Genomic DNA, 22,225 nt, shown 5'->3' on the forward strand with positions numbered 1-22,225 from the left:
CCCCCACCCCAGTTCCTTCTGTTAGCAGGAAGGGCCAGCAGCTGCGCCTATGAGGCGGGCTTTGGTAGGGAGGTTCCCCACAGGGCCAAAGAACAGCTGGCTGGCCTTGGGCTGGTGTCAATTGGCAATAGAGGTCAAGGCTGGATTGAATGTCGAATAATAAATTATGGTTCATCCTCACCTGGAAATATTAGACAGCTATTAAAAATGTTTCCAAAAGAACTCTTACAGCAAGCACTCAACAATATTTGATATGAAGTAAATTCAAAGAACGACAGATGTAAATCACGTAAAGAATATTATACCGTATTCTGATGATGTGAAAGACTAATTGGAAATATGAAATGGCAACCGTGATTGTCTGTGCAGAAGCAGGTAGGTGTGAGGGCCCCAGGAGCCTTCTGTCTGGGCTACAGCGGGAACAGCTTGGATGGTAGCCTTTAGCCCAACCTGGAGAGGCTGCCAGCACAGTTGTATTTGTTATTAGTGGAACTAACCTGTTTTTGTTTTTTTCCTGACTGATAGTGGCAGCCCAACTCACTGCAGAATGACACCTGTTTATGTTGAAATACTTCATGACAGACAGGGCAGATTTAGTGTCAGGCAAGCAGTAGGTAGAGCGCTCTGGTATCAGGAAGGGGTTTCCACACAGCTTCCCGTGAGCCCACTTGCTATCTGCCGACCAGAGGTTTTGATGGCTTGAGAGGTGAAGCTTTTCTTAGGTCCATCATGTGGATGACCTTGTCACTGGGGCTGTGAATTTGTTCTCATAGTGACAAGAATATGACAGTTGTTGACTGGGCCTTGGCAGGCCAGCCCTCCAATCAGTTTGGGGGAATCTCATTGACAAGGGGACAGTTTGACCAAGTTTTTCCATTTCTTAAGTGGACTGTGTCCAAATGGTATACCAAGTTCCTCCCACCTGTAGTCATACAGAAAAACAATTGTACATTGTTTTTATGTACAAAACATTGTTTTTAATAAGACACACTCAGATAGTCGAGGCGAAACTGTGCTCAATGTGACTCGGGCCCCAATTCAGACGATGACGCCTTGTTAACACAGTCGCCTCCCGTGGCACCCTTCTGAGCAGCATCTTGGGCAGGTGGCCTGATAGGCGGCTCAACAGTGCAGGGCAAACTTTTCTCCCCCGGTCAGAGCTGGTCCAGCATCACAGGCCCTTGAGGGCCCTAAAGACCGCGTGGGCCGCATTCCGTCCAGCTGCTCCCATGACGCCTCCTCCTGGAACCAAAGCCCCTTTCAGAAACCCACCAGAAAGGGACAGGGCGGGGCTCAGAGCAGCCACAACTAGAACAACCACCACACTGTCTGGGCTCCCTGTAGCCTCCACACACAGCTGGGGAAGGGCAGGCTGTGGTCACGTTGGCCTCCTGTTCCTCAGTCTGCCAGACTACAGGGGGGCACTTAGTGTGGCACGGAAAGCTGAAATGTAGGAATCGGGGGTGGGGTAGGGGGTTAGACAGAGGACACAGCTCTTCATGGGAGGCCTCGGCCACAGCTCAGAGAGGGTGTCACCAGGAGATGACAGTTACGGTGAAGTCAGGTAGGCTTGGAGTTGGCACAGCAAAGAATTTCTAAGTAGAGACACATTACCGATCCTTCCTGGTCTCAAATATGGGTGAGGAATTAAGGAATGTGAGTCTCCCACAACCCCTGGAGGAGTTGCCTCTACCCTCCATCAGAGCGTGTCCCTACACCTAGGGAGGAGGTGCAGACCAAAAGCTGAGGGTTGTGGCAGCCTGGCTGAGATACTGTTGTGTGCTTACCCTGCTTCCCACATCCCCTCCTCTGTCTGCCAGCTTACTACCTACCGCCCTCGCCCCATAAGCCCTTGCAGTCCACACAGGAAGTAGGTCACTCACCAGGGTGGGCCCCACTTCCACAGAGGTACAGGCCCTGAACAGGACATCTGTAGCCAGAGTGTTGGGGAACTGGACGGGCAAAGTAGAGCTGGTCCAGGGACATGGCGCCATGAAATATGTTCTGTGGAGGCAGGGCTATAGTTGTTAGCATAGTGGTGCTATGGGCTTTGCCATCCTGGCTGGCTCTATTCTCCAACCCAGTTCCTCCTGCTTCTGGATATTTCCCTGGGTTCCTAACTGAGGGTGAGAGAGGGGAGGGGCTAGTCCTGGTCTATGGATGAAGTTCCTATGGTGCTTTATTGGGAAGAGAGAAAAATAGGGGCCTCTATAGAGTGTAGGGGGACATTCTGAGGGTTTGCTATAGACCATGATCCCCTGAGTCTGTTGGGAAGATGGACTTGATCTGTTGGCACAGGCTCCTGATGAGGCATGGGTTTTCGGACAGCCACCATCTCCACCTGGCCCTGAGTGCCCCACCCCTACACCTGTTCCATGAGCATCACTGTCCACAGCAGATGTGGCACAGTGGGACCTGGTTCTGCTCCCTTGGGCCAGACTGTTCTAGAAAGGCAGTGGGTATCTATCTGCTAAATGTCACCACGGGCTGTTCTTGCTGTCTCCTCATCTGGTCCCCATGTGAACCACTTCCTCCCCAGCCCTGCCCCTCTCAAGCCATCCTGCCTTCGTGACCACACACTACCCTCCCGTCCTTGGCTTCTGGTTCAACCCTCAAGTCATGTCCACCCTCCGGAGCAGACTGTCACCAACAGTTCTCCCCCATCCCTGCCTCACCTTGATCAGCCACACAGCCTGTGAAGTCCCTCTCCCTCCCACTGCCTGGCATTTTGCCTTCTGTCTGGACCAGTGCCGTCAAAGCAGAAACCGAGCATGACCAAAGCCATGCGTGCAGTTTTAGATTTGCTAGGAGCCACATTTAAAACGTAAGAGGCAAACTGGTGACATTTATGTCAACAGTGTATTTTATTTATCTAGTAGGCCGCAAATCTGATCATCTTGGTACATAATGTAACAGAACTAACATGATGGCATCCATCCTGGGTTTCCCACTGATGTGTATCACACACCACTCAGCTCACTCTAGCTTTCTCAGGCTTAGCAGTTGCTGTGGCTGTGGGGTTGGAGCTGCCTCCTCATGGAACTCCAGACTCCTCACAGGCTCCCTGCCTCATGGGACTTCCTGATTCCTCACGGGGCTCCCTGATCCTCACGGAACTCTTTGGCTCATCAGAGGCTCCCAGGCTCCTAGCTTCTGGCCTCCTGTCTCCTTTATCTGGTAAGTAAAGCTCACTATAAGAACCTGTTTCCTTAGGGAGGGAGGGAGCTCTCTTTAGATGAGGTTGATGGGGAAGTTGGGGTAGAAGTGCTACAGGCCTGGTGACCTCCTCGAATGGCATCTGTGTGTCTGTGTCTCCTGTCTCCACTCAGCCATGGGCTCTAGGAATTCCTAATGAAATCCAGGTAAAGCCCAAAGGAGCCAGTTAGGAAGGCAGGTAGGAAGTTGAAAAGAAGGAGGTCCACTCACCCCTCCAGGAAGCCCAAAGATTCTCTCTAGATCCGGTGGGGTGAGGATATCTCTGGCCAACACAGAACTCTTGAAGCCGGGGGCATAGGCCTCAATGCAGTCAAACACTGTGGTGCCCAGGGAAAGCATTGGGAAGAAGAGAGGACAATAAGGTTGACTCATGAGTTTACTAAAATCTATTAAATTATATGAGTCATGGGTTTATTTTATCCTATGCAAATTATATACCAGCAAGTAAAAAACAAACACATTGAAAAATGGTCCATAAGCAAATGCTTTATCAAAGAGGCCCATGGCCAGTCGAGCCTCGCGCTCTAATTTCTTTCCCTGACCCAAGCATGAGGCTACTGCCACCACCTGAATATGTGAAGAATTTTTCTTCTCATTGCTTTGCCCAAGCTGTTTCTTTTGCTCGGAACATTCTTTGCACTTGGACCAACCCCCATTCATCGAACACTGAAAACCCAGTTCGATGTTTCTCCCCTTGAGTGCCTTCCGCATTCTGACTCCTAGCTTCCTCCTTTGAGTTCACAAAGCACAATGGGCCATGGTGACCTGTTCCCTAGTTAGTCTCCCCCATTGGCCTCTGAGCAACTGGAGGGTAGGAGCAGAGTCTTCTGCTTTCTAAAAAATGCTACGTATTATTGAGCGTGTGTATGTGTGTGGTGGTCAGATAACAACTAACTTTTGGGTGTTGGTTTTCTCCCTCCACTGAATGGTAGATTACCAGGCTCTGGTTATTAGGGTTGTCCATGTCCTTGACCTGCCTAGTCATCTCTCTGGCCTGGGACTACATCCTTTTGACTTTCTTAACCTAGTGCCTGATCACAGCCACATTCACCATGTCGATATAAGGTCACCTTGGGCACATGTTTTCCCTTGGGACAGCACCTGCAGAATTTAGCCTGGATGAGGTTGTGTGTGTGTGTGTGGGGGTGCTCATTGGATCCCACAGACAGTTATCGCCCTGCAGAGCAACCTGTGTTGCATTCCTTACCTTTGTCTGCATAGGTGTTTTTTTCCTGCTCATCCCAGGTCTTGCCTCCTGCCAACGTGTAGGGTGTGTATTGAGTAAAGAGGGAGACCACATGGCAGCCGGGCGGAGCCAGGGTGGGGTCCAGTGATGAAGGGATGCAGAGTTCAATCATAGGCCTGCGATACGGCGGGAGCAGAGAAGGCCAGGACTGAGAAGAGCTCAGGGCCACTCTGATGTGGCACGAGATAAAATGAAGGCCGTCAGAGACCACTGACCTGGGCTGATTACCACGGTGGTTAGCACAGTCCAGACCACCTCTGTGATGTTCCTCTAGAACCACAGTCCCAGATTCCAGGGCTGTGTTTTTTTCTCACCTGGCTCAGAGGTGTGGTCGGGTTTTGTCTTCTTCCCCATAGACCTGTGTTCTAATCTGGGCTTCCCAACTCAAATACTAACCAGGGTCTAGATAGTGAGCACCATGGAGGAGTCAGGCCCAACTCAGCAGATGCTCAGGTGGCCAGGGTCCAGCCAAGCTTGTCCCTCCCCTCATGGCCCAGGAACCTTATCTGGAATAGGCCAAAGCAGAGCATCTAGACCTACCGAACCATCACAGTATGGTGCCCCTGTCCAGCCTATCACCTTTTCTACCTGAAGCATAAGTCCCTCAGATCTCTGATAGCTTTGGTGCTCTGTGCATTCTCCAACCACAGATAAGAAATACTACAGAGAAAGTGAAGACTGTGCCTCACGGAACGCACTGGATTTCCCCTTGGCATCATTCCCTAAACAACATTGCATGGCGGCCATTTACCCAGCACCCACACAGGCATTTTTAAGTCCTCTAGAGATGACTGATGAGCTGCAGGGGAATGTGAGAAAGTTAAACACAGGCTCTGCCATTTTACAGAAGGGACCTGAGCGCCGCAGTTTTGGAAACCATGGGCTTGGAGGTGATGGAACCATTCCCAGACCGCACGGCATCTTTCAAGGTCATGGGAGATGCCCTTTCTCAGGCTGGCATCCTTCAGCTGCACATCTCACCTCAGGTATCTGCCAGCCTCTCTGGTCGCTGTCTAACATCCTCTCAAGCCTCCCAGAAGCCTTTTCCTGTCTCCTGATTGTCCAGTGGTTCCTCTCTCACACACCACTTCCTGTCCAACAGCAAACCTCACTCACTTTGTCCACTTTACCCTTAAAGCACCCCCAGTACTTGGACTCCGCCCATCACTCTGCTGGGTCCACCCAGGTCACGGTCCCCGTCCTGTTGCTCTCACAGTCTACATCCGGGAACCGAGTGCAACAGGCTTCCTCTCTTTTTGTGCACTTTGGTGGGAAAGCTTTCCTTGAGCCGAGAGTGCCTGGCCAGCCGCTGTGGCCCTGCACCTCCACTATGGCCTAATCTCTATGTTCCCAGTGCAGAAGCACATCCCTGCCCTGGGGCTTTTGCACTTGCTCTTCTCTCTAGTTGTCCTTCCTCAGATGCTCACACGACCTGCCTTGCTTCCTCCAACTTACTGCTCAAGTGTCACAGCATCAGAGGGGCCTTCTTTAAAAAGCAGACTCCCCTCCCCCCCTTTCCCCTTAGTGCTTGTTGTCCACGCATGATGTTGGCTGTTTTGTAGCCAGCAGAGGCCAGCACAGAGGCGGAGATCTCGTGCGTGGGTATCTCTTTCAGATCCGACAAAGAGTAGGTGCCTCAGGGCAGCCTAGCATCTCTCTTTCATCTTATGCCGTGAGTTCTTTTTTTCTTTTTAAATTTATTCTATAGACAGTGTTCTATCTGCATGTGTTCCTGCAGGCCAGAAGAGGGCACCAGATCTCATTACAGGTGGTTGTGAGCCACCATGTGGCTGTTGGGAACTGAACTCGGAACCTCTGAAAGAGCTATCAATGCTCTTAACCTCTGAGCCATCTCTCCAGCTGCCATGCTGAGAGTCCTCACGTACCAGGCTTATCATAAACTTGTGTCTGCTTTCCATCCCAGGCCCCACAACCTGCCCGTGTGGAGCCTGGCACAGAGTAGGATCCCAGAACATGTCTGTTGACCAATATAGAGGATGAAGGGAGTAGGCCCCACAGAGGCCTGCTAGCCATCTGCTCTAAAGGATGGAGACACAGCTGGGGTGGGGGTGCTTTTAGGAGCGTGGGAGAAGGGGCTCCTCAGACATGTATTAGTGGCTAAATGAGCATGTCTTCTGCCGAATCTTCACTGCACCTAAGAACTCCCTTCTCTCGCCCAGTAGCTCCTCCTCTTCTCAGTTCGGGTGCCCTCCTTGGGACTGTCCTCCACTAACCTGGGACTCTCCCAAATGCCCTGCTCTTCATTCCAATGTCCAGATTTCTTGTCTGAGATACACTTTGTGTTCTTAGAATATGGAGAGACTTTGATAGATTGATCATGGGACTTTGAAGGTTTAGTGCAAGGGAGAAGAGGCCAAGCCCCTACCTCAGAATACACAGGGGCATAACGGCCATGTCTCACCTACCTTTGGGAAGGCAGGCCACCCTTGGCATCTTCAAAGGCCTGGTGGAGGAGCAGGGTGTCTTCACAGTTCAGGTGGATGGAACACTGATGATGTGGCTGTATCTGGTCCCTGGGGACATTGGGGGCCGCACGGAAGTTTGGCAACCTGTCCACAGCCACTGAGGAGCCAAAAGGTCAGGTTAGGTCCCCAGCCTTGCAGGGTCCTCCCTCTATAGTGACAACCTGCTTGTCCAGGTAATGGGCCAGAAGTCAAAGATGATAAGCTGGGGGTCAGGGCAGGGAGAGGACAGTGTGGCTGGGTTTTCCTGACTTAGAGATTCCCATGCAGATGCTGTCAAAGGCAGATGCAATCAGCCATCTCTTACCGTTGATCTTGGTAACCGGAGACTGTGTGTCCAGCTGGGAGATCCTCTTCACAAAGGCCTTGGGAAGCCATTCCTGGAAGGAGAGAGCTCTATGAAAGGCCTGGGGGAGCCAAGGCCCAGAGAAGCTACCTGGACTGTCAGTTCTTTAACCTCTGCCTGAAGAGATCCTCTTCTTCCTTCAGAACTCCAAACCACCCGCTCTGTGAGAACTTCCTGGAGTCCCCCCATCACACCCCAGTCCCTCTGTTTCTGCCCACCCCCTCACCAGGCTAAGCATGTCTTCCTGTGCTCATCACCCCCCCCAGTCCCCCTGTTTCTCCCCCCACCAGGCTAAGCATGTCTTCTTCTGCTCATCACCCCCCCTCCCGTCCTCCTGTTTCTCCCCCCACCAGGCTAAGCATATCTTCTTCTGCTCATCACCCCCCCCTCCCGTCCTCCTGTTTCTCCCCCCACCAGGCTAAGCATGTCTTCCTACACTTGGCTCACTGTCCTGACTGGGAGCAGATCTCACCACGCCCTGCTTGGGACAAGGATAGATGCATAGATCTCTATGCATCTTATTCTGCTGCTGCAGAATTGCCTTAACAATATGCACTGAGACTTCTGTGAGTGGAAACATTCAGAGACAGTCATGCTTTGTCCCCAAGGGCAGGACCACACATGGGTGAGACTGCGCGCTCACATACACCTTATCTTTCGGGGACAGGGAAGGAATGACCAATTACAATGTTCCGACGTCCCGAGCCTTTCCTGGGTGCAAGCCCCTTTCCACGTTTCTCCACACTACCCCTCACCTCTGCCCCACTCACACACGACCCCCTAGACAGGCTGGGAGATTTAGCCAGTGTCAATGAATGAGACAGATCCAGATCAAACAATCTGGAGCTTGCCTGCTGTCGCCCTCTGCCAGGCTGGAGAACATGCTGGTGCTCCTGTGCCAGGGGTCACAGAATCTGAACCAACCACAGCCAGCCAGTTTTTCCCAGTCACAGAACTGAGTTCAGTCAAGACCGGCAGAGCCACAGCCACTGCAGGTGACAGGCAAGCGGCAGCAGCAACTCAGTCAAGATCAACCAATTTCTCTGTCTATGAGCTAAGGTCATACCTGCCCAGAAGTTTTACGGCGGTGCTCAAAACAAAACAAAACCTCCCAAACCTCCATTCCCAGCACTGATAAATACAATAGATCACTTGCAGATGGTAGAATCAGAGACAGCGAGAGGGGGAAATCCAAGTCTAGGTAGTAGACAAGTCTTAAGAATGATAAGGCCAGACCTGGGCTCTGGCACTAGCCCGCCCTGCTGCAGGCTGTGCGATCTTCTCACTCTGAGGCTTCTCTACTGTCTGTAAGCTGCCGACTTTCTCAGAGGAGGAGGCTTAGTCCTGGGGTCTCCCACCCTGATGTAATCTGGGCTCCCTACCCGCAGATTCCTCTACCCCGACCCACCTCACCTGTGGTGTCAGCTCCAAGAAGGTGATCTGTGGCGACGCGCAAGATAAGACAACTCTGCTCCTGACCTCCTGCCCATCCTGCAGTACGATTCCTTGAACATGGCCTTCACTGTTCACCTGCACCTTAGCCACAGTCTGGAGTCCCAGCAAGAGACCCCAAAGCCCCCAGAAGGAAGCCCAGGTTGAGAAGTGGGGGGATGCGGCTCGTAGGCACCCGATCTTCTCACCACAAACCCATGCCCCAAACCAGAGGGGTTTCCCGGGGAACAATGATGCAACCCACCCACCGTGGAGCACAGTTCATGCATGGTTTCATGACTTGAAGGGTTTGCCACAATACTGGGCCTAGAGACGACAGCTGTCAGCTGGCACCGGCCCTCAGAGGTGTAGAGCTCAGATCATCAGTAATTCCGGGATCTCTCTTAAACCTGAGACTGCTCTAGGCCACAGCCAGGCCAATATTGAGGGTTGGGGAATGGGATTCACACCTTTTCCGTGAAGATACTTGCTCCATGCGCAGTAGCAGAACTTGCAATGGCATCGGAGAGGGCACCCATGCCACCCTGGACATAGCCCCAGGCGCCCTGCATCCCCTCCAGGCTACCCATCACATGATGCAGCAGCACATACCTGAGGGCAGAGCACGGGGCTGAGGCGGGAGCCCGTCTCAGATTCAGATGCCAATGACCCTTTTCTGTACTGGACCTGTGGTGCCTTCTTCCCAAGCCAGCCCCTTCCCTGAGCTCAGTGCCCTGCCATTTCATGCCACCCTTTCCCTGTGCATGTGACAGGACTCCAGGCTCCATGTGCTGCAATCATCACTCCAGGCACCTGCCTGTGCCTACCTCCTGTGGGCATCTTCGTGGGCACATGTCTGGCATGCATGTTACACCCAGCACCTTCACCATTCTCTGAGCTGCTCCTTTTTGGCGTCCCAGTCAAGTGAGGGACACTTTCAGGTTCTGGCAGAACCCCTGGTGTCATCCTTGCCCATGTGTTGACCGAGTGCTGGGATGCCATGACTAACTGCCCCTCTCGTCCAGATAAAGGGAGACCAGGGTCACTAGCGCTCCCCAGCACTTGCTTCCCTGGAGGCCACCCCTTGTGGCCTTGTCCCTGAGTCAGATGCTCCTGTCAATCTTCCTTTCACAGCCTTTGCTGCAGTGTTGCCTGAGGGGGAAGGCTGGTCTCATCAGGTGGTGTCCATGGCTCCATCCTGGTGTCAGCCTGGTCCTACCAGGCTCCCTCACACTGCACACCCCTCCTAGGCCAAGTCCCTTTGGTGGCAGGAATGGTGCACTTGTCCATCCCACTCCAGCCTCTGTCCCTCCTGGGCCGCCACCTGGAACCTCTTCCATCTTTTTCCAGCCAGCCCCTTCTCTTCCCTTTGGTTCAGACAGCCAGTTCCTACTTCGTGTCTTTTTTACCGCAGGGCAGTTTTCCCTGCTGACCCATATCAGAACACCACAATTCATGGTCTCTGCTGCCTCTTGGTCTCTCTTCTGGGATGATTTCTGGTTCCTTGACTGCTGTGTCTCCATCACCCAGCCTAGGCAGGTGCTCATCAGGAGTTAAGTGAAGCAATGGATTTTCAAAAGCACGTTTCTCAAGCTGGCCAGTGGCTCAGCTTCCCTGAGAGAAGAGGATGGGAGGCCCCTGATCCACACTGGCTGGTTGGTTAGTCAAGAGCTTGGCAGAGTGCTGCTGATGCTTCTCCTGGGGAACTCAGGATTGGCTTGACCTCTGTTGAAAAGTCACTTCCTGTGTGTGTGTGTGAGGGGGGGGGGGTGCTTTCATCCTGGGGAGATAAGTCTCATTGACAACTCTAGCTGTGTCTTAGGAGTTCAAACCACAACCACTGCCCTCACTGTGTCTGACTGCCAATTGGGCTCTAAGCACAGCTGCTCACAGAGCAGGCCAGCTTCTCATCCCTGGGAGGAGCTGGGTGAGTATGCAGCAAAGGAGAGGCATGGACGGGAGGAAGGAGGGGAGGAGGAGAGAGAGGAGGAGGAGGGAAAGAGGCAGAGCAAGAGGGGGACAGAAGATACTGATAGCAGGAAGAGGCTTTTCTTGGAGATGCATGGAGAAGAGTAGCTAAGAAGGAATTCTGGGGTTCAGACAGCATGTTCTGCCTCTTACTAGCTTTGTGACTTTGGGCAGGACACTTCTCTGACCTCCAGTTTTCAGATGTGACTTTGAGAGTCCATTCAACACGCATGATATGCCGAACTTCTCGCCTGATACACTAGCTGAGCTTAGAGAATGGTGATCTGTGAGCTTCCTCTCATAGGAAGTATGTTCCCCTCTAGCAGCGGCCCCTCCCCGCTGCCCATCGCCTTGGTCCCTACTCACCCACTCCCTGGAGTGTGGGGACTTGTCATGGCTCCAATCACAGCATCTGTTGCCAGCGTAGCCTTTAGAGGCTCAGACTCAAACCAGAGGTCCAGCACCTGAGGAGCAAAGCCACAAAGGCTCAAGGGCCTGGGAGGCAGGAGAGGTCCCTGGGCCATCATCTGGCCACACTCACCTTGGAAATGGGGGCTGTGAGGACCTGGTAGTACTGGGGGAGCTGGGCTCCCAGGGTGCGCCCTGAAAGAGAAGTATAAAGATCAAGTGACACAGGCCTTGAGGAGACTTTCCCATTACCTGGAAAAAAAGAACAGGGAGAGGCAGAAACTTGGAGACAGCATGACATTCAAGGGCAGTGTGTGCTTTTCACCCCTTACAAGGCTTTGGGCCCCTTTTAACTATCTTAGCTCTGAGCCTGAATAGGAAAGAGCTGTAATTTCATGGGCACCACTTACGTTTTAGCAGCAGGACAACATTCTGGCCATTGTGGCCCCTTTGCATTAGCGGCTTGCAAAAGTAGTTGCTTAATAGCTATCATATGAAGGGTTAGTGCGTGAAGTTCCTAGGACTGGCAGTCTGAAAAGGAGCCTAGTTTTGGTGTCGATGACAAAGTCCATTCGCTCCCTCCATATCCAGACTCTGCTGTATGAAATCAGTGGTAACCACCCAGCGTGGCTGGCTGGCTACTCTGTACTCAGGGTTTACCCATGGGCTCACCAGCCAATGGAAAATTTACAAGTGTGTCACAGAGATTTGCCCCCTGTGCATTCCCATCTGTGAAGGAAGTACATGTCCAGTGTGTAGCATGCTGCGTCCACACACAGGATGAGAGACATAGCTGGCACCGCTGGCTGCCCTCAGCCACAGACGTACGCATGAGAACAGATCAGCCCAACTGAGCCGGCTGGGATCAGCTGAACTACAAAGACCCTTGGGAAATAAATGTTGACTTTTAGAAGCCAAAGGAGTTTTGTGGGGTTTCTTTTTTTTCTTGTGACCATAGCTAACTGATTCCTTATTTTCCTAGGATATGGGGATTTGTCTGTGTGCCCAAAGGGTGGCAGAGAAGAACAGCAAGCCTCCTTGATCAAGCTTCTATCGTAGACCCGTGGCAGACCTCCCTAATTGGAAGCAGACCTTTCATTATGTTTGCTCTAAATTTAGTATTCTTTCTCATTTGGAGGCAACCCTTCAAATTCTCTGGGCTCTTACATCATGTTCTAGCTGTGGCTGTGGCAATGAACTTCCTGCTTTGATCTACAGCACACATGGGAATTCCTACAGCATTAAGGGAAGGCCTCTGTGAGACGCGCCTTTCCTTCTCGAGACTTGTCTGTCAGTTCATCCACAGATGCATGGCCCAGAGGTCACTGCCTCAAGAGGGAACCCCTGACCGGTGGAGGACAAGGCCCCTTCCTTCTCTTGGACACAGTCAAGGACTGACATACCTCCTATAAAGTACATTCCCCAGAGTCCCAGAGGAACCAGTGCCAACGTGCACCCTGGTACTGGTGTTCCCATGAAGAGGTTTGAATACGATATTTCCCCCTCTAGGCTCCCGTATTTGAACACTTGTTCCCAGTTGTTGGCACTATTAGGGGAGGTTATGGGACCTTTAGAGGTGGAGCCTTACTGGAGGAAGTATGTCACTAGGGGCGGGGCTTAGGATCTGCATGTTCTGCAGGATGTGATCCGCCAGCTTCCTGCTCCAGCCACCCGCTGCCATGCTGTCTTTGCCATTATGGACTCTAACCCTCTGAACCTTAAGCTAAAATAAAAGCTTCCTTCCTAAGTCACTTGGTCATGGCGTTTCATCATAGCAACACAAAGTAACTGTGTACTCTGGAATTTCTTCCTTCATGTTCTCCTCTTTTAGAGCCTTGGGGTCACTCTTCTAAGCGAATACAACCCTTTGTCTTGGGCCCTGTTTTTAGGATGGGGGAATTTGAAATTTTGAGGGGAGTCTCTGACGGCCTCTGTGGTCCATGGTCTATTAGCTGACTACACCTGTGTCCAGCCACTCAAAACTCAGGCGGCCAAGCTCTGGCCTACAGAAAAAAAGCCCAAGATCAGGCTACAAAATCCCACCAGTTTCTGAGCTTGCTCCAAGGACAGACCACAAAATCCCACCAATTCCAGGAACTCCACCCACAAAGAAACCCTATATAAAGCCTGCCTCCCCGTAAATCTTCACTACTTCTCACCTGAGCAGAGACAGCCACCTTCTTGTATTTCTCGCAATAAACTTCTTATGTGAGGTTTGTTGTACGGTGTGACCTTGTAATATTCCTTGGCTCCTGACAGCCAGAATACTTTTCTCCTCGGAACTGTAACACTCACACTGGTGGCTGTCCTGGAGCTTCAAGCTTCTAGGCCTTCAGAAAGTGGGCTGGTTCCCATGAAGGCCACTTTCCACACCCTGGTTCCTGTATTTTGGACTTACCTGCCTTCAGCAGGGGCCTCAGGGTGGACAGTGCCCTGAGTCTCTGTAGCAGGGAGCTGTGCTGGAAGGCTGCTGTGTCCACTGGGATTGCATCCAGCAGGGGGTCAATGGCCAGCACCAAGCGTTTCATGAACTCCTCGTACCTGGGAAAGGCCTGCAACAGAGCTTCAGGTAAGCAATTCACAATCTAGGATCCCACAGGATACTGTCCCATGCCTGGTCTTTCGGGCCACACTTTCATATGGCTGCCATACCCCACAGTGGAGCCCCGATGGCTCCTCGGGCCACATCCCCAGCTGTGGCTCAGCTTGGCTCTTTTACTTCCAGGTGTATATGCCACACATAAAGGGCAGAGCATGCTGTACATTAGAACAGCCACCAGGGCCAAGGGCCAGTGTGGGCCAACACCAGCCACCTAAACTGTCAAGTGTCTGAGGGTGCGGGTACAGGCCCTGTGAGAACACCATCTAGAAGCTCCATGTCCTTTGTGACGGGTGGAAGGCAGATGTTCTCCCGGCATGCTGACCACTTCTTTCTTCTCTCAGTCTGACACGTGGCCTCATCCCACACAGCCACAGAAGCCCATATCCTCTTACTCAGCAGCCCCCAGCAGGGCTGTTCACAGCCACGTTCCGGACTCTGCCTTCCTGTCATGGGCTGGTAACTGGAACAGGCATGGAAGTTGCCACCACCAGAGCTTCTTATGGGTTCTTAGCCCAGGAGTAGGAATCTGGGCTCAGCTAGACATATGGATAAGCCCAGGAAATTGTGGTATTACATAAAGTTCTGTAGTAAAGAACTTCTTAAAAATCATAATCAAACAATAAGATTTTCCCTAGGCAAGGCTCACAAAATGGCCACTTTGAAGCACAAAACCATAAGGTGAGGTCTTCAGGTTCCTTGGGAAATGCCCTAGGTCTCCCACTGTGTGGTCACTAGCAGGGATGCACACAGGCAGTGGGCCCTGACCTTAGCGCTGATGTCCACAGTGTGTCTGATACCAGCAGGATTTGGGCAAGAGTAGAGATGGGGCCTCATCCCTCTACATCAGATGTTCCTGGTGACGGGAGGGCAGTTCCAGTCAGCCAGCTGCTATGATCTCCATCCCTCCTAGGCTCAGGTGTGGGGATGAGGTGGTACTGCTCAGACGAGGACTTGGGACTGTTGCACAGGGTGTGGGGTTTACAGGCTGGCTCGGCTTCCACTGAGCTTTCCCTGACAGAAACAACCAGCACCTCCCACTCCTGCCACCACGGCTGTGAGTTGCTCCCGCCATCACAAACCGTTCCCTCTCAAACAAGCCAAATAAATCCTCCTTCCTTGAAGCTGCTTCTGGTCTGTATTCTGTCACAGACTCAAGAGCAGCAGCTAACACAGCCAGGCTTAGGATGCTCTGGGAAAAGGGGCAAGGGCTGCGTGCCTGTGACTGTCTGGGCTTTGTCCCATGCCAGGTTAGCACACCATAAGGCAAGTGCATTGATGGCACGAATCTAGGTTTCCTTCATAAAACATGCCTCCCCTGAGATAGGATTCAATGCCACACCTGCAGCTGGCACCCGGGTTGTTACGAGAATGGCCATTCTAGAACATTTCCTCAGCTGCAGAACCCTCCATACCAGGCCCATTGCGTCACCCGCTGACTCATCTGGACAAAGTCAACAGACGTGTCCCTGAGCTGGGTTTGCAGGAAGCGGCTCGCATTCTCCATCTGGTGTGTGTTGGGAGGCAGATCTGCACACCACCACAGACACTTCCCTGCTTTGGCTGTCATGGATTGATGTCAAAGTGAAAGAACACTTTCTTGTCCTAAGTTCTTCTTGTGGGCTTTCTTGGGCTTTTAGATGGGTAACATGTGGGGTTCTGAGTGAAAGCAGAGGGAGGAGGCATTCCTGGGATTCCTGTATGACACGCAGCATGCAGAGACCACCTGCTCAGCAGCTCCAGAGGAGTACACACCAGCTCTGAGTCCCACTGCCGACCATTGTCCACCACTCTGTTCAGCCCCCCACAGCCTTGACATCCACTTCCTCCCAAGAGCCTACTCTGGGTTGCTGAGGGAGGATGTCGTTCCCGCTCGCCTTCCTTACCTGGGCATCCTTCTGTGAGAACTGAGAGATTTGCTTCTGGTTTCCAGCCATGTCTGTGCCCAGCAGCAGGGACCTAGGTGCCTTACTCAGTGTACCCTCTTCCAGCATGGGGGTGAAGGAGTATGGATTTCGGAAGTGAAGCTTTAGCCCATGCTTCTGCAGAACACAAAAAGTGCAGACATTAAAGGGATGCATGTTTCCGCTCCTGCTCTTTCTCCAACCCCATTTGTGTGATCCATTAGGGATGCTTGTGATTCATCCCAAGTTGTACAGACCTGGTTCCTATATTTTTAGAAGACATCATAAGTAACCCTTTTGCCCAGACACTCACTGATAGATCAATGAAGGTGTGCACCCTTCACCTGCACCCCATACTGGAACACATACCACCCCACCCATGCACATACATTACTCAAATGTAAAGTCACTACTACGCTTCAACTCTAGAGACGCTGTTACCTCTCCACACACAACAGTGGAAGTTCAGAGGAGGTAAATAATTTGTCCCATGCCACTTTAGAAGGCAGATCTGTATTTTAAAACAACATAGCTACGATTCCCAGGAACTGGGACCCTCATCTATAACTGTCTCCCCTCACTTCAGAAATAAATAAGTAAACTTTAAAACTAAACAATAAAGCAACAGTTGTGTGAAAATCCATATGTACAAGGTGGATAAATTCACATAATTTAAAAAATTTACACGGCAGTCTAATTTGCTACAAGGTCACTTTAAGTGGAAGTTCCCTTGATGCATTTAAATCCGGACTTGATTTACGGATGTTTCACCAGCACACAGAGCTTTCTAAGAGCACATCTACTTCTCCAAAGGAGCCATGCAACTACAGACTGCACTAACAACAGGACTGACTGTGGCCGAGCCAGGCCAACTACAGACACCGTGTGTCACCATCAGCGGGGCTGACTGTGGCCGCCTTCTGGGCACTTCTTTGCCCTGACCCATGCCTAGTCCCCCAGTTTGACTCTACTCAGATACTGCCTATCAACAAGTCCCACCCTGGCCCTGACCACACTGGCAGGCTCTCTGTCTCCTTAACCTGATTTTGCCGTCACGTGGTCAATTACACATACATTTGTCCCCGTCTCTCTGAGCGGAACACAAATACTTTGAGGTGGGAACACCGCCTGTTTTGCCACTGTTGTGCCGCTCATATGGCTTGGCACACTAATTGTTCTAGTGCCAGGATGTTGCTGACAAGATAGTGCCTCAGAGGATAAAAGCAAGAAAGCAAAAGAATACCTTATCAGCATCCCAGGAGATGCTCAGACTTTCAGAGACTTTCAAGTGGACACCACCATCACCCAGGCATGGGATTCTACAGAGGAGAATCCAATGTGGGTAGGGGCGACTCTGGGCTTTTTTAAAGCATTAAAGTTGAGAAATCTTTATCACAGGTTGGAGTGACTTCTTCCTTGAACCCTCTTTTTAAAATTTAATTTTGCTTATACCAGTATTGTGTGTGTGTCGCACCTGGTGAGCCAGGGGCCCTGTGGAGGTCAGAAGAGGGCATCTAAAACTGGAGTTACAGACGGTGGTGAACAGTCGTGTGCTGGGGGTTGAAGCCAGGCTCTCTCTAGGAGCAGGAACCCCTGCCTTGGTTCCTCTCAACTTGATGGACTGTTTAACTGTGAGGAACACTCAGCTCCTCCCTTTTCCTCACCACTGACAACTCTTATATTGCTAAATCTCGTCAGCCCTCTGCAGAAGCTGTCCACTCCTCTCCAGCCCTGTGCTCTCATCACAGAGTGCCATCTTGTGGTCCACAGAGAAGCTGCCTCCGGTGCCTATGAACCTCCATGCCATCCCCACATGGCCAGGGGACTAATTTTCTATAAACTATAAATCCCACGCTCTGCATCCTGACTAAACTCTTCTGCCTGGATGTAACGCAGTCCTGGCGTGAGCTGCCCGGCCCCCGGCCCCTGTATCCCCTGTGTACTGGGCTGCTCCAGCCACAGGGCCTGTTCTCTGCTCAGACTTGCCCTGGCCTGCCTACTTGTGAGTTCTCTAACCAGAGCTCTCTCAGATCAAAAGTCCACGTGACTAGTGACGCCTTGTTTGAACATCAGCTTACCTGTCGTCCTTTCAAGGAGTTCCTGGTCACCAGGTGAGGGTGGGACTTTGCTTCCTATCACATTGTCTACCATTTTCTTTCTGTCACTCATCATCTCTACTTAAAAGTTCCCCTCCTGTGTACCTCAGTCCTCACTGTACCTCCCGCAGCCTCGTTCTGGGCTCGGCACAAAGCAGGCACCAGAGGAACATTGAACAAACCAGTCGATAAACAGCTCGAGGAAAACTGTGTTATTTCAAGTGTAACTAATTGAACATGGATGACTATATATATATACATATACATTCCAATTGATTCTAGGGCTTCTAAATGGTACCTCTGTCATTCCTGACTGGCCAGTTATAAGAAGGAAGAAGGAAGAGAGAGATAATGCTAAACCTGTTCAGGGAATGTTGTTAGTCGTAGGGGACAAAACCTAAACCTCCCCTTCCCTGCATCTCAGCATCTCTGCATCTCAGCCATCCCAGGTGGAGAGGGACTGGGAAGGACCAGCCGTGTCTCACAGACTGGAGGATGCTGTAATAGGCTGCTCCTGGGTCCCACAGCATTAAAAGCCAGCTTCTGAGTGAGAACCTTAGTTTGTGCCACTTCCCTGCCAGCACCTAGGTCATTCCTATCAACGGCTAGGTTTGAGGGCATTGCTGTAGGCAGATTTCCCCAGTGAAGCATGAGTGGAAGGATGTGGATGGGAGAGACCTATAGGATCCTCCAGGGATGGGAGGGAAGCCCAAGGCTGCTCTGCCCCCCACCCGAAATCTGCTACAGTACAATTTCCCTTTGGCTATAGTATGATGTGGACTGGAGACCCTGAACCTAATCCCAGGCTTTGGTTAGGTTTCTATGCATTTCTGATACTATGTCTCCTCCATTCTGTTTTTCTCTCAAATAATAATTTTTTCATTTGGACTTCTGTTAGCACCTAGTTCCCAGACTCTTGAACCCGGTTCTAGTAGAGCAAAGAGCTTTGTAAACAGTGGCATTGTGTTGCCTTCTTTCCCCTGGCATAGGACTTGTACACTACAGGAGGCGCCAAGGCTCTTTCTTCCAAAGTGGGAGACAGCCCAGCCAGCACACTGGAGCTAAGTCAGCCCCAGAAAGGAGATGGTTGAGATCAGGAGGCTGTGCCTGCCAGAAGGAGGAGGGGGGCAGGGGCAGGCATGCCAGGGGACAAAGGTGGACAAAGGTCAGGAGACCAGGAGAGAACAAGGGGCAGGGAAAGGGCTTCCAGAATCCCTTCTAACCAGCTCAGAAGCTGGAAGAGGCCCCAGGTCTCTGAGACAAATGTCAGGGTGGTGGTCAGTAACCCCCCTCCATAAAAATCTGAACCAGGTGAGGGAGGGGAACCTCTTTTAGCCAAGATCGCCACACCACACACGTTAAAGAGTAAGCCCTGCTTTACAGCTAAATAGGGGCAAGCCAAAGGCAAGGACAACAAAACATAATGAAAGGGGGGACAAACAACTACCCCCTTAAGAAGACTATTCCGCTACATCCCCAAGAGGTACTCCCAAAGGTCTCAGGACTTCACTGTAGGCCTGTTGCTGGGATGTGGGGGATGCTGGGGGAGGGGTCAGAAGATTAAACAGCAAATGGATATCAGATCGTGCCATGGAAAATCTCCAAGCTGGCTATAACTGGTTTTCACACTCTAGCCTTTCGTGGCCAGATTAAAAATAACCCAGCACTGGCCTCCCAGCGAGAGGAGGTCCTCAGCTGTCTGTCACTAACGGCGGGGTTAAAGATGAGCCACAGCTAGGGCTTTCACCTGGCCTCAGAGCTAAAGGGTAAACTGGTGACAGTAAATACAAGCAGTCTCTCCTGGCCCAACGCCAACAGAATTAAAACTCATGAGAAACTCATGGTAAAAAGGCTATTCCTCCCTGATCACACAAGTCAAAGGTAAAGAGAAGGTAAAAGTTAATCTCCCCATTTTAGGTCCATTCCAAGTTCTAGGGCACCCAGAGCAACTCTTAGCAGACTGGAAGTCTAAGCCAAATGACATTAAGGTTAAATATTCCCTTTTGGTTAGTCCTTAGAAGGTAGAGCATCTAAGGCTCCACACCATCCTGAGACAAGAACCACCTAATACTCTTTCAATAAAAATCCAGGCTAAGGCCATGGGTACCCAGTTATTTCTCTGGTGTGCCTACATGATGTCTCACTGGCGTAACCTTTTGCTTTGCACATTATTAAAAATATAACTGTCTATCCCCCATCTTCCAGCTTTTTCCCCCGATACCTTGACATCCATGTTGAGGGCATGCTCCCTCTAACTCCAATAAACTGTCTCTGAGTTCCTTTCTGTGTCTGTTTTTATTTTCTTTTATCTTTGAGACCAAGAACGTGCAAAGGGGATTGCAGTGATGCCATTTTCTGCTCACGCTGTCTAGAATGGTGGTAGATATGCCAAAGTTTAACGAGGGCATAATAGACACCTTTGCAAGCTCAGGTGCCCAAAGCTGCATGCAGGGGCTTTGTGAAGACCAAGTATAATGGCAGGAAGCAGAGGGAGCCAACACAGAGCTGAAAGCCCCTGCCCAAGGCCAGGTGCTGCCATACAGTCTAATGGTCTGATCTGCTAACAGACCTCGTTTTACAAGAGGCCTGTTTCTTATTTGAGATTTCCCAGCTTTTAAAACAGAGAGTAGCTGAGACAAAACCAAGTTTTGGTAAGTGGGTCTTGGAGATGTGTGGGCTAGACAGTCTGGAAGAGAAGAAAGACTTCAGGGAGGGAGCTCATTGGGGCATGGGGTATGATGCTTCCCTCCCAGGTCAGGAAGATGAAATCACCCCAATAACTGACCAACCACCGGGCCAAGAGGGGCAACTGTACCTTCAGTTCCAGGTCTGTGTAAATCTGTGGCCTCAGGAGGCTGAGGAGATAGGATGCTCGGGAGAACTTGAATCCTGGAACCAAATCAGAAAAACCAGTCACCCCCGATCACCCCTGCCTCTCCCCCCACGTCTCAAGGACTCACCTGGAATGATCTCCTCAGTGACAGCTGCGCCCCCAATCACATGGCGCCTCTCAAAGACCACAGTGTTCACCCCAAATCTCTGGAGGTATGCGGCCTGTGAGGACAGAGAGCTCATTCTTGACCCCTTGTGCTGACAAGGAGCCTAACTGTGGGGCCTACGCTATGCCCTTTGGGGCCCATGTCTAGATGTCCCCTCAGGTCTGGTGCACCTACATCTGCCCCTCCATTTTCTAGCTGAAGACAACTGCCCTTCCTTTAGAGGAAGTCTGGTGCCTGGGGGACGCACATTGCACTATCTACCCTGCCCTGGATGTCCCTCTCCTTCCTCCGGGCTGGACGCACATTGCACTATCTACCCTGCCCTGGATGCCCCTCTCCTTCCTCCGGGCTGGAGCACATTGCACTATCTACCCTGCCCTGGATGTCCCTCTCCTTCCTCCGGGCTGGAGCACATTGCACTATCTACCCTGCCCTGGATGTCCCTCTCCTTCCTCCGGGCTGGAGCAAGCTCCAGTCTTCCTCTCAGACACATCAAAGACAGAATAGTGAGGCGGAGAATGCCAGGCCAGAATCTCAGGTTCAGTTTCTCATTCTCGTTTCTGCTGGTCCATGTGACCCAGTTCCGTCACATGTAAAGACAGAGCTAACGGTTACAGTTCCAGCCTCACAGGGCTGCTGAGGGTTACCTTAGCTGCTAATAAGTGTTTAAAATATGCTTTATTGCATTTGCCCTGATGTCTGTGGCAATGCAATAAAGGGGTGCTGTGGCTACAGCAAAACTTTATGCAGGGGGAAATGCAGGGTTTCTACAAATCTTTCTTTAGTACTTACTGGGAAATTAATAAACATATATTGAGCTAAGCTAGTCTAGGCCTAGAGGCCTGCAGTGTGTGTGTGTGTGCACTTGCATATGTGTGTGTATCTGTCTTTGCACCACTGATATCAATGTGGCAATATGGTGACGTTCATAGGTTACATTTTGCAAAGTTCGCTTGGTGACTGCTATGTGGGTGTTCCTAGCCTGCCACGCTAGGAACAGTTGCTGTGGTGCTCCCTACTTTACAGATGGGAAACTGAGGCTCAGTGAGGGCTGCCAGAGCTGCTGTGTAGAGGTGTAGGGAACATAGTGTCCTGATCTCTCTCTCTCCAATCAAGAACAAAGATGAGCAGAGCCTGGCGTTGGGAAGCTGGCCTGGCACACAGAGAGACACATGTTTTTCTCCTTCCTAGAATGACTTCAGTGAACAAGGCTTCTCTGAGGTCATGGAAATGAGCCCAGGCTCCTAGCAAGCCCACTGCACTGCGGTGTGTGAGCACAAAGGGAAACCCTGTATGTCTACGAGATGCCGAACCCTCCCCCGCTTGGCTACAGATATGCTTTGAGATTCCTGGGTTGTCTTCATTTGCTGATAGCATCCACTCTGGAGCAAACTCTTATTATTTTTTTTTCAGATCCTTTGTAGAGAGAGCCCGCCCTTTGGGGGCGGGACGGCCTCGGGAAAATGTCTATAAATTGGGGTGCACAAACGCTGGTGACCCCTTCTTCCTGGCTCCTATTTCTGGGCATC

General features: G+C 51.3%; 1 protein-coding gene across 1 annotated transcript in view; it reads right to left on the reverse strand.

Moving 5' to 3' along the window:
* Positions 1 to 967: 967 nt before the first annotated feature.
* The window catches only part of Pyroxd2 (pyridine nucleotide-disulphide oxidoreductase domain 2), a 26,508-nt gene continuing 5,250 nt past the window's right edge, over positions 968 to 22,225 (reverse strand). Inside the window, exons 3-16 of the mRNA XM_005352309.2 lie at positions 20,658 to 20,751; positions 20,513 to 20,586; positions 15,584 to 15,739; positions 13,497 to 13,650; positions 11,232 to 11,293; positions 11,057 to 11,154; positions 9,193 to 9,334; positions 8,705 to 8,839; positions 7,253 to 7,325; positions 6,889 to 7,045; positions 4,424 to 4,578; positions 3,427 to 3,533; positions 1,884 to 2,004; positions 968 to 1,242 (exon numbers count right to left, since the gene is read on the reverse strand). Coding sequence (XP_005352366.1) covers positions 1,172 to 1,242; positions 1,884 to 2,004; positions 3,427 to 3,533; positions 4,424 to 4,578; positions 6,889 to 7,045; positions 7,253 to 7,325; positions 8,705 to 8,839; positions 9,193 to 9,334; positions 11,057 to 11,154; positions 11,232 to 11,293; positions 13,497 to 13,650; positions 15,584 to 15,739; positions 20,513 to 20,586; positions 20,658 to 20,751 — 1,599 coding nt within the window. The 3' untranslated portion in view covers positions 968 to 1,171. The remainder of the gene's footprint in view (positions 1,243 to 1,883; positions 2,005 to 3,426; positions 3,534 to 4,423; positions 4,579 to 6,888; positions 7,046 to 7,252; positions 7,326 to 8,704; positions 8,840 to 9,192; positions 9,335 to 11,056; positions 11,155 to 11,231; positions 11,294 to 13,496; positions 13,651 to 15,583; positions 15,740 to 20,512; positions 20,587 to 20,657; positions 20,752 to 22,225) is intronic.

Source organism: Microtus ochrogaster, chromosome 8, assembly GCF_000317375.1.
Source record: "Microtus ochrogaster isolate Prairie Vole_2 chromosome 8, MicOch1.0, whole genome shotgun sequence".
Taxonomy (NCBI): Eukaryota; Metazoa; Chordata; class Mammalia; order Rodentia; family Cricetidae; genus Microtus; species Microtus ochrogaster.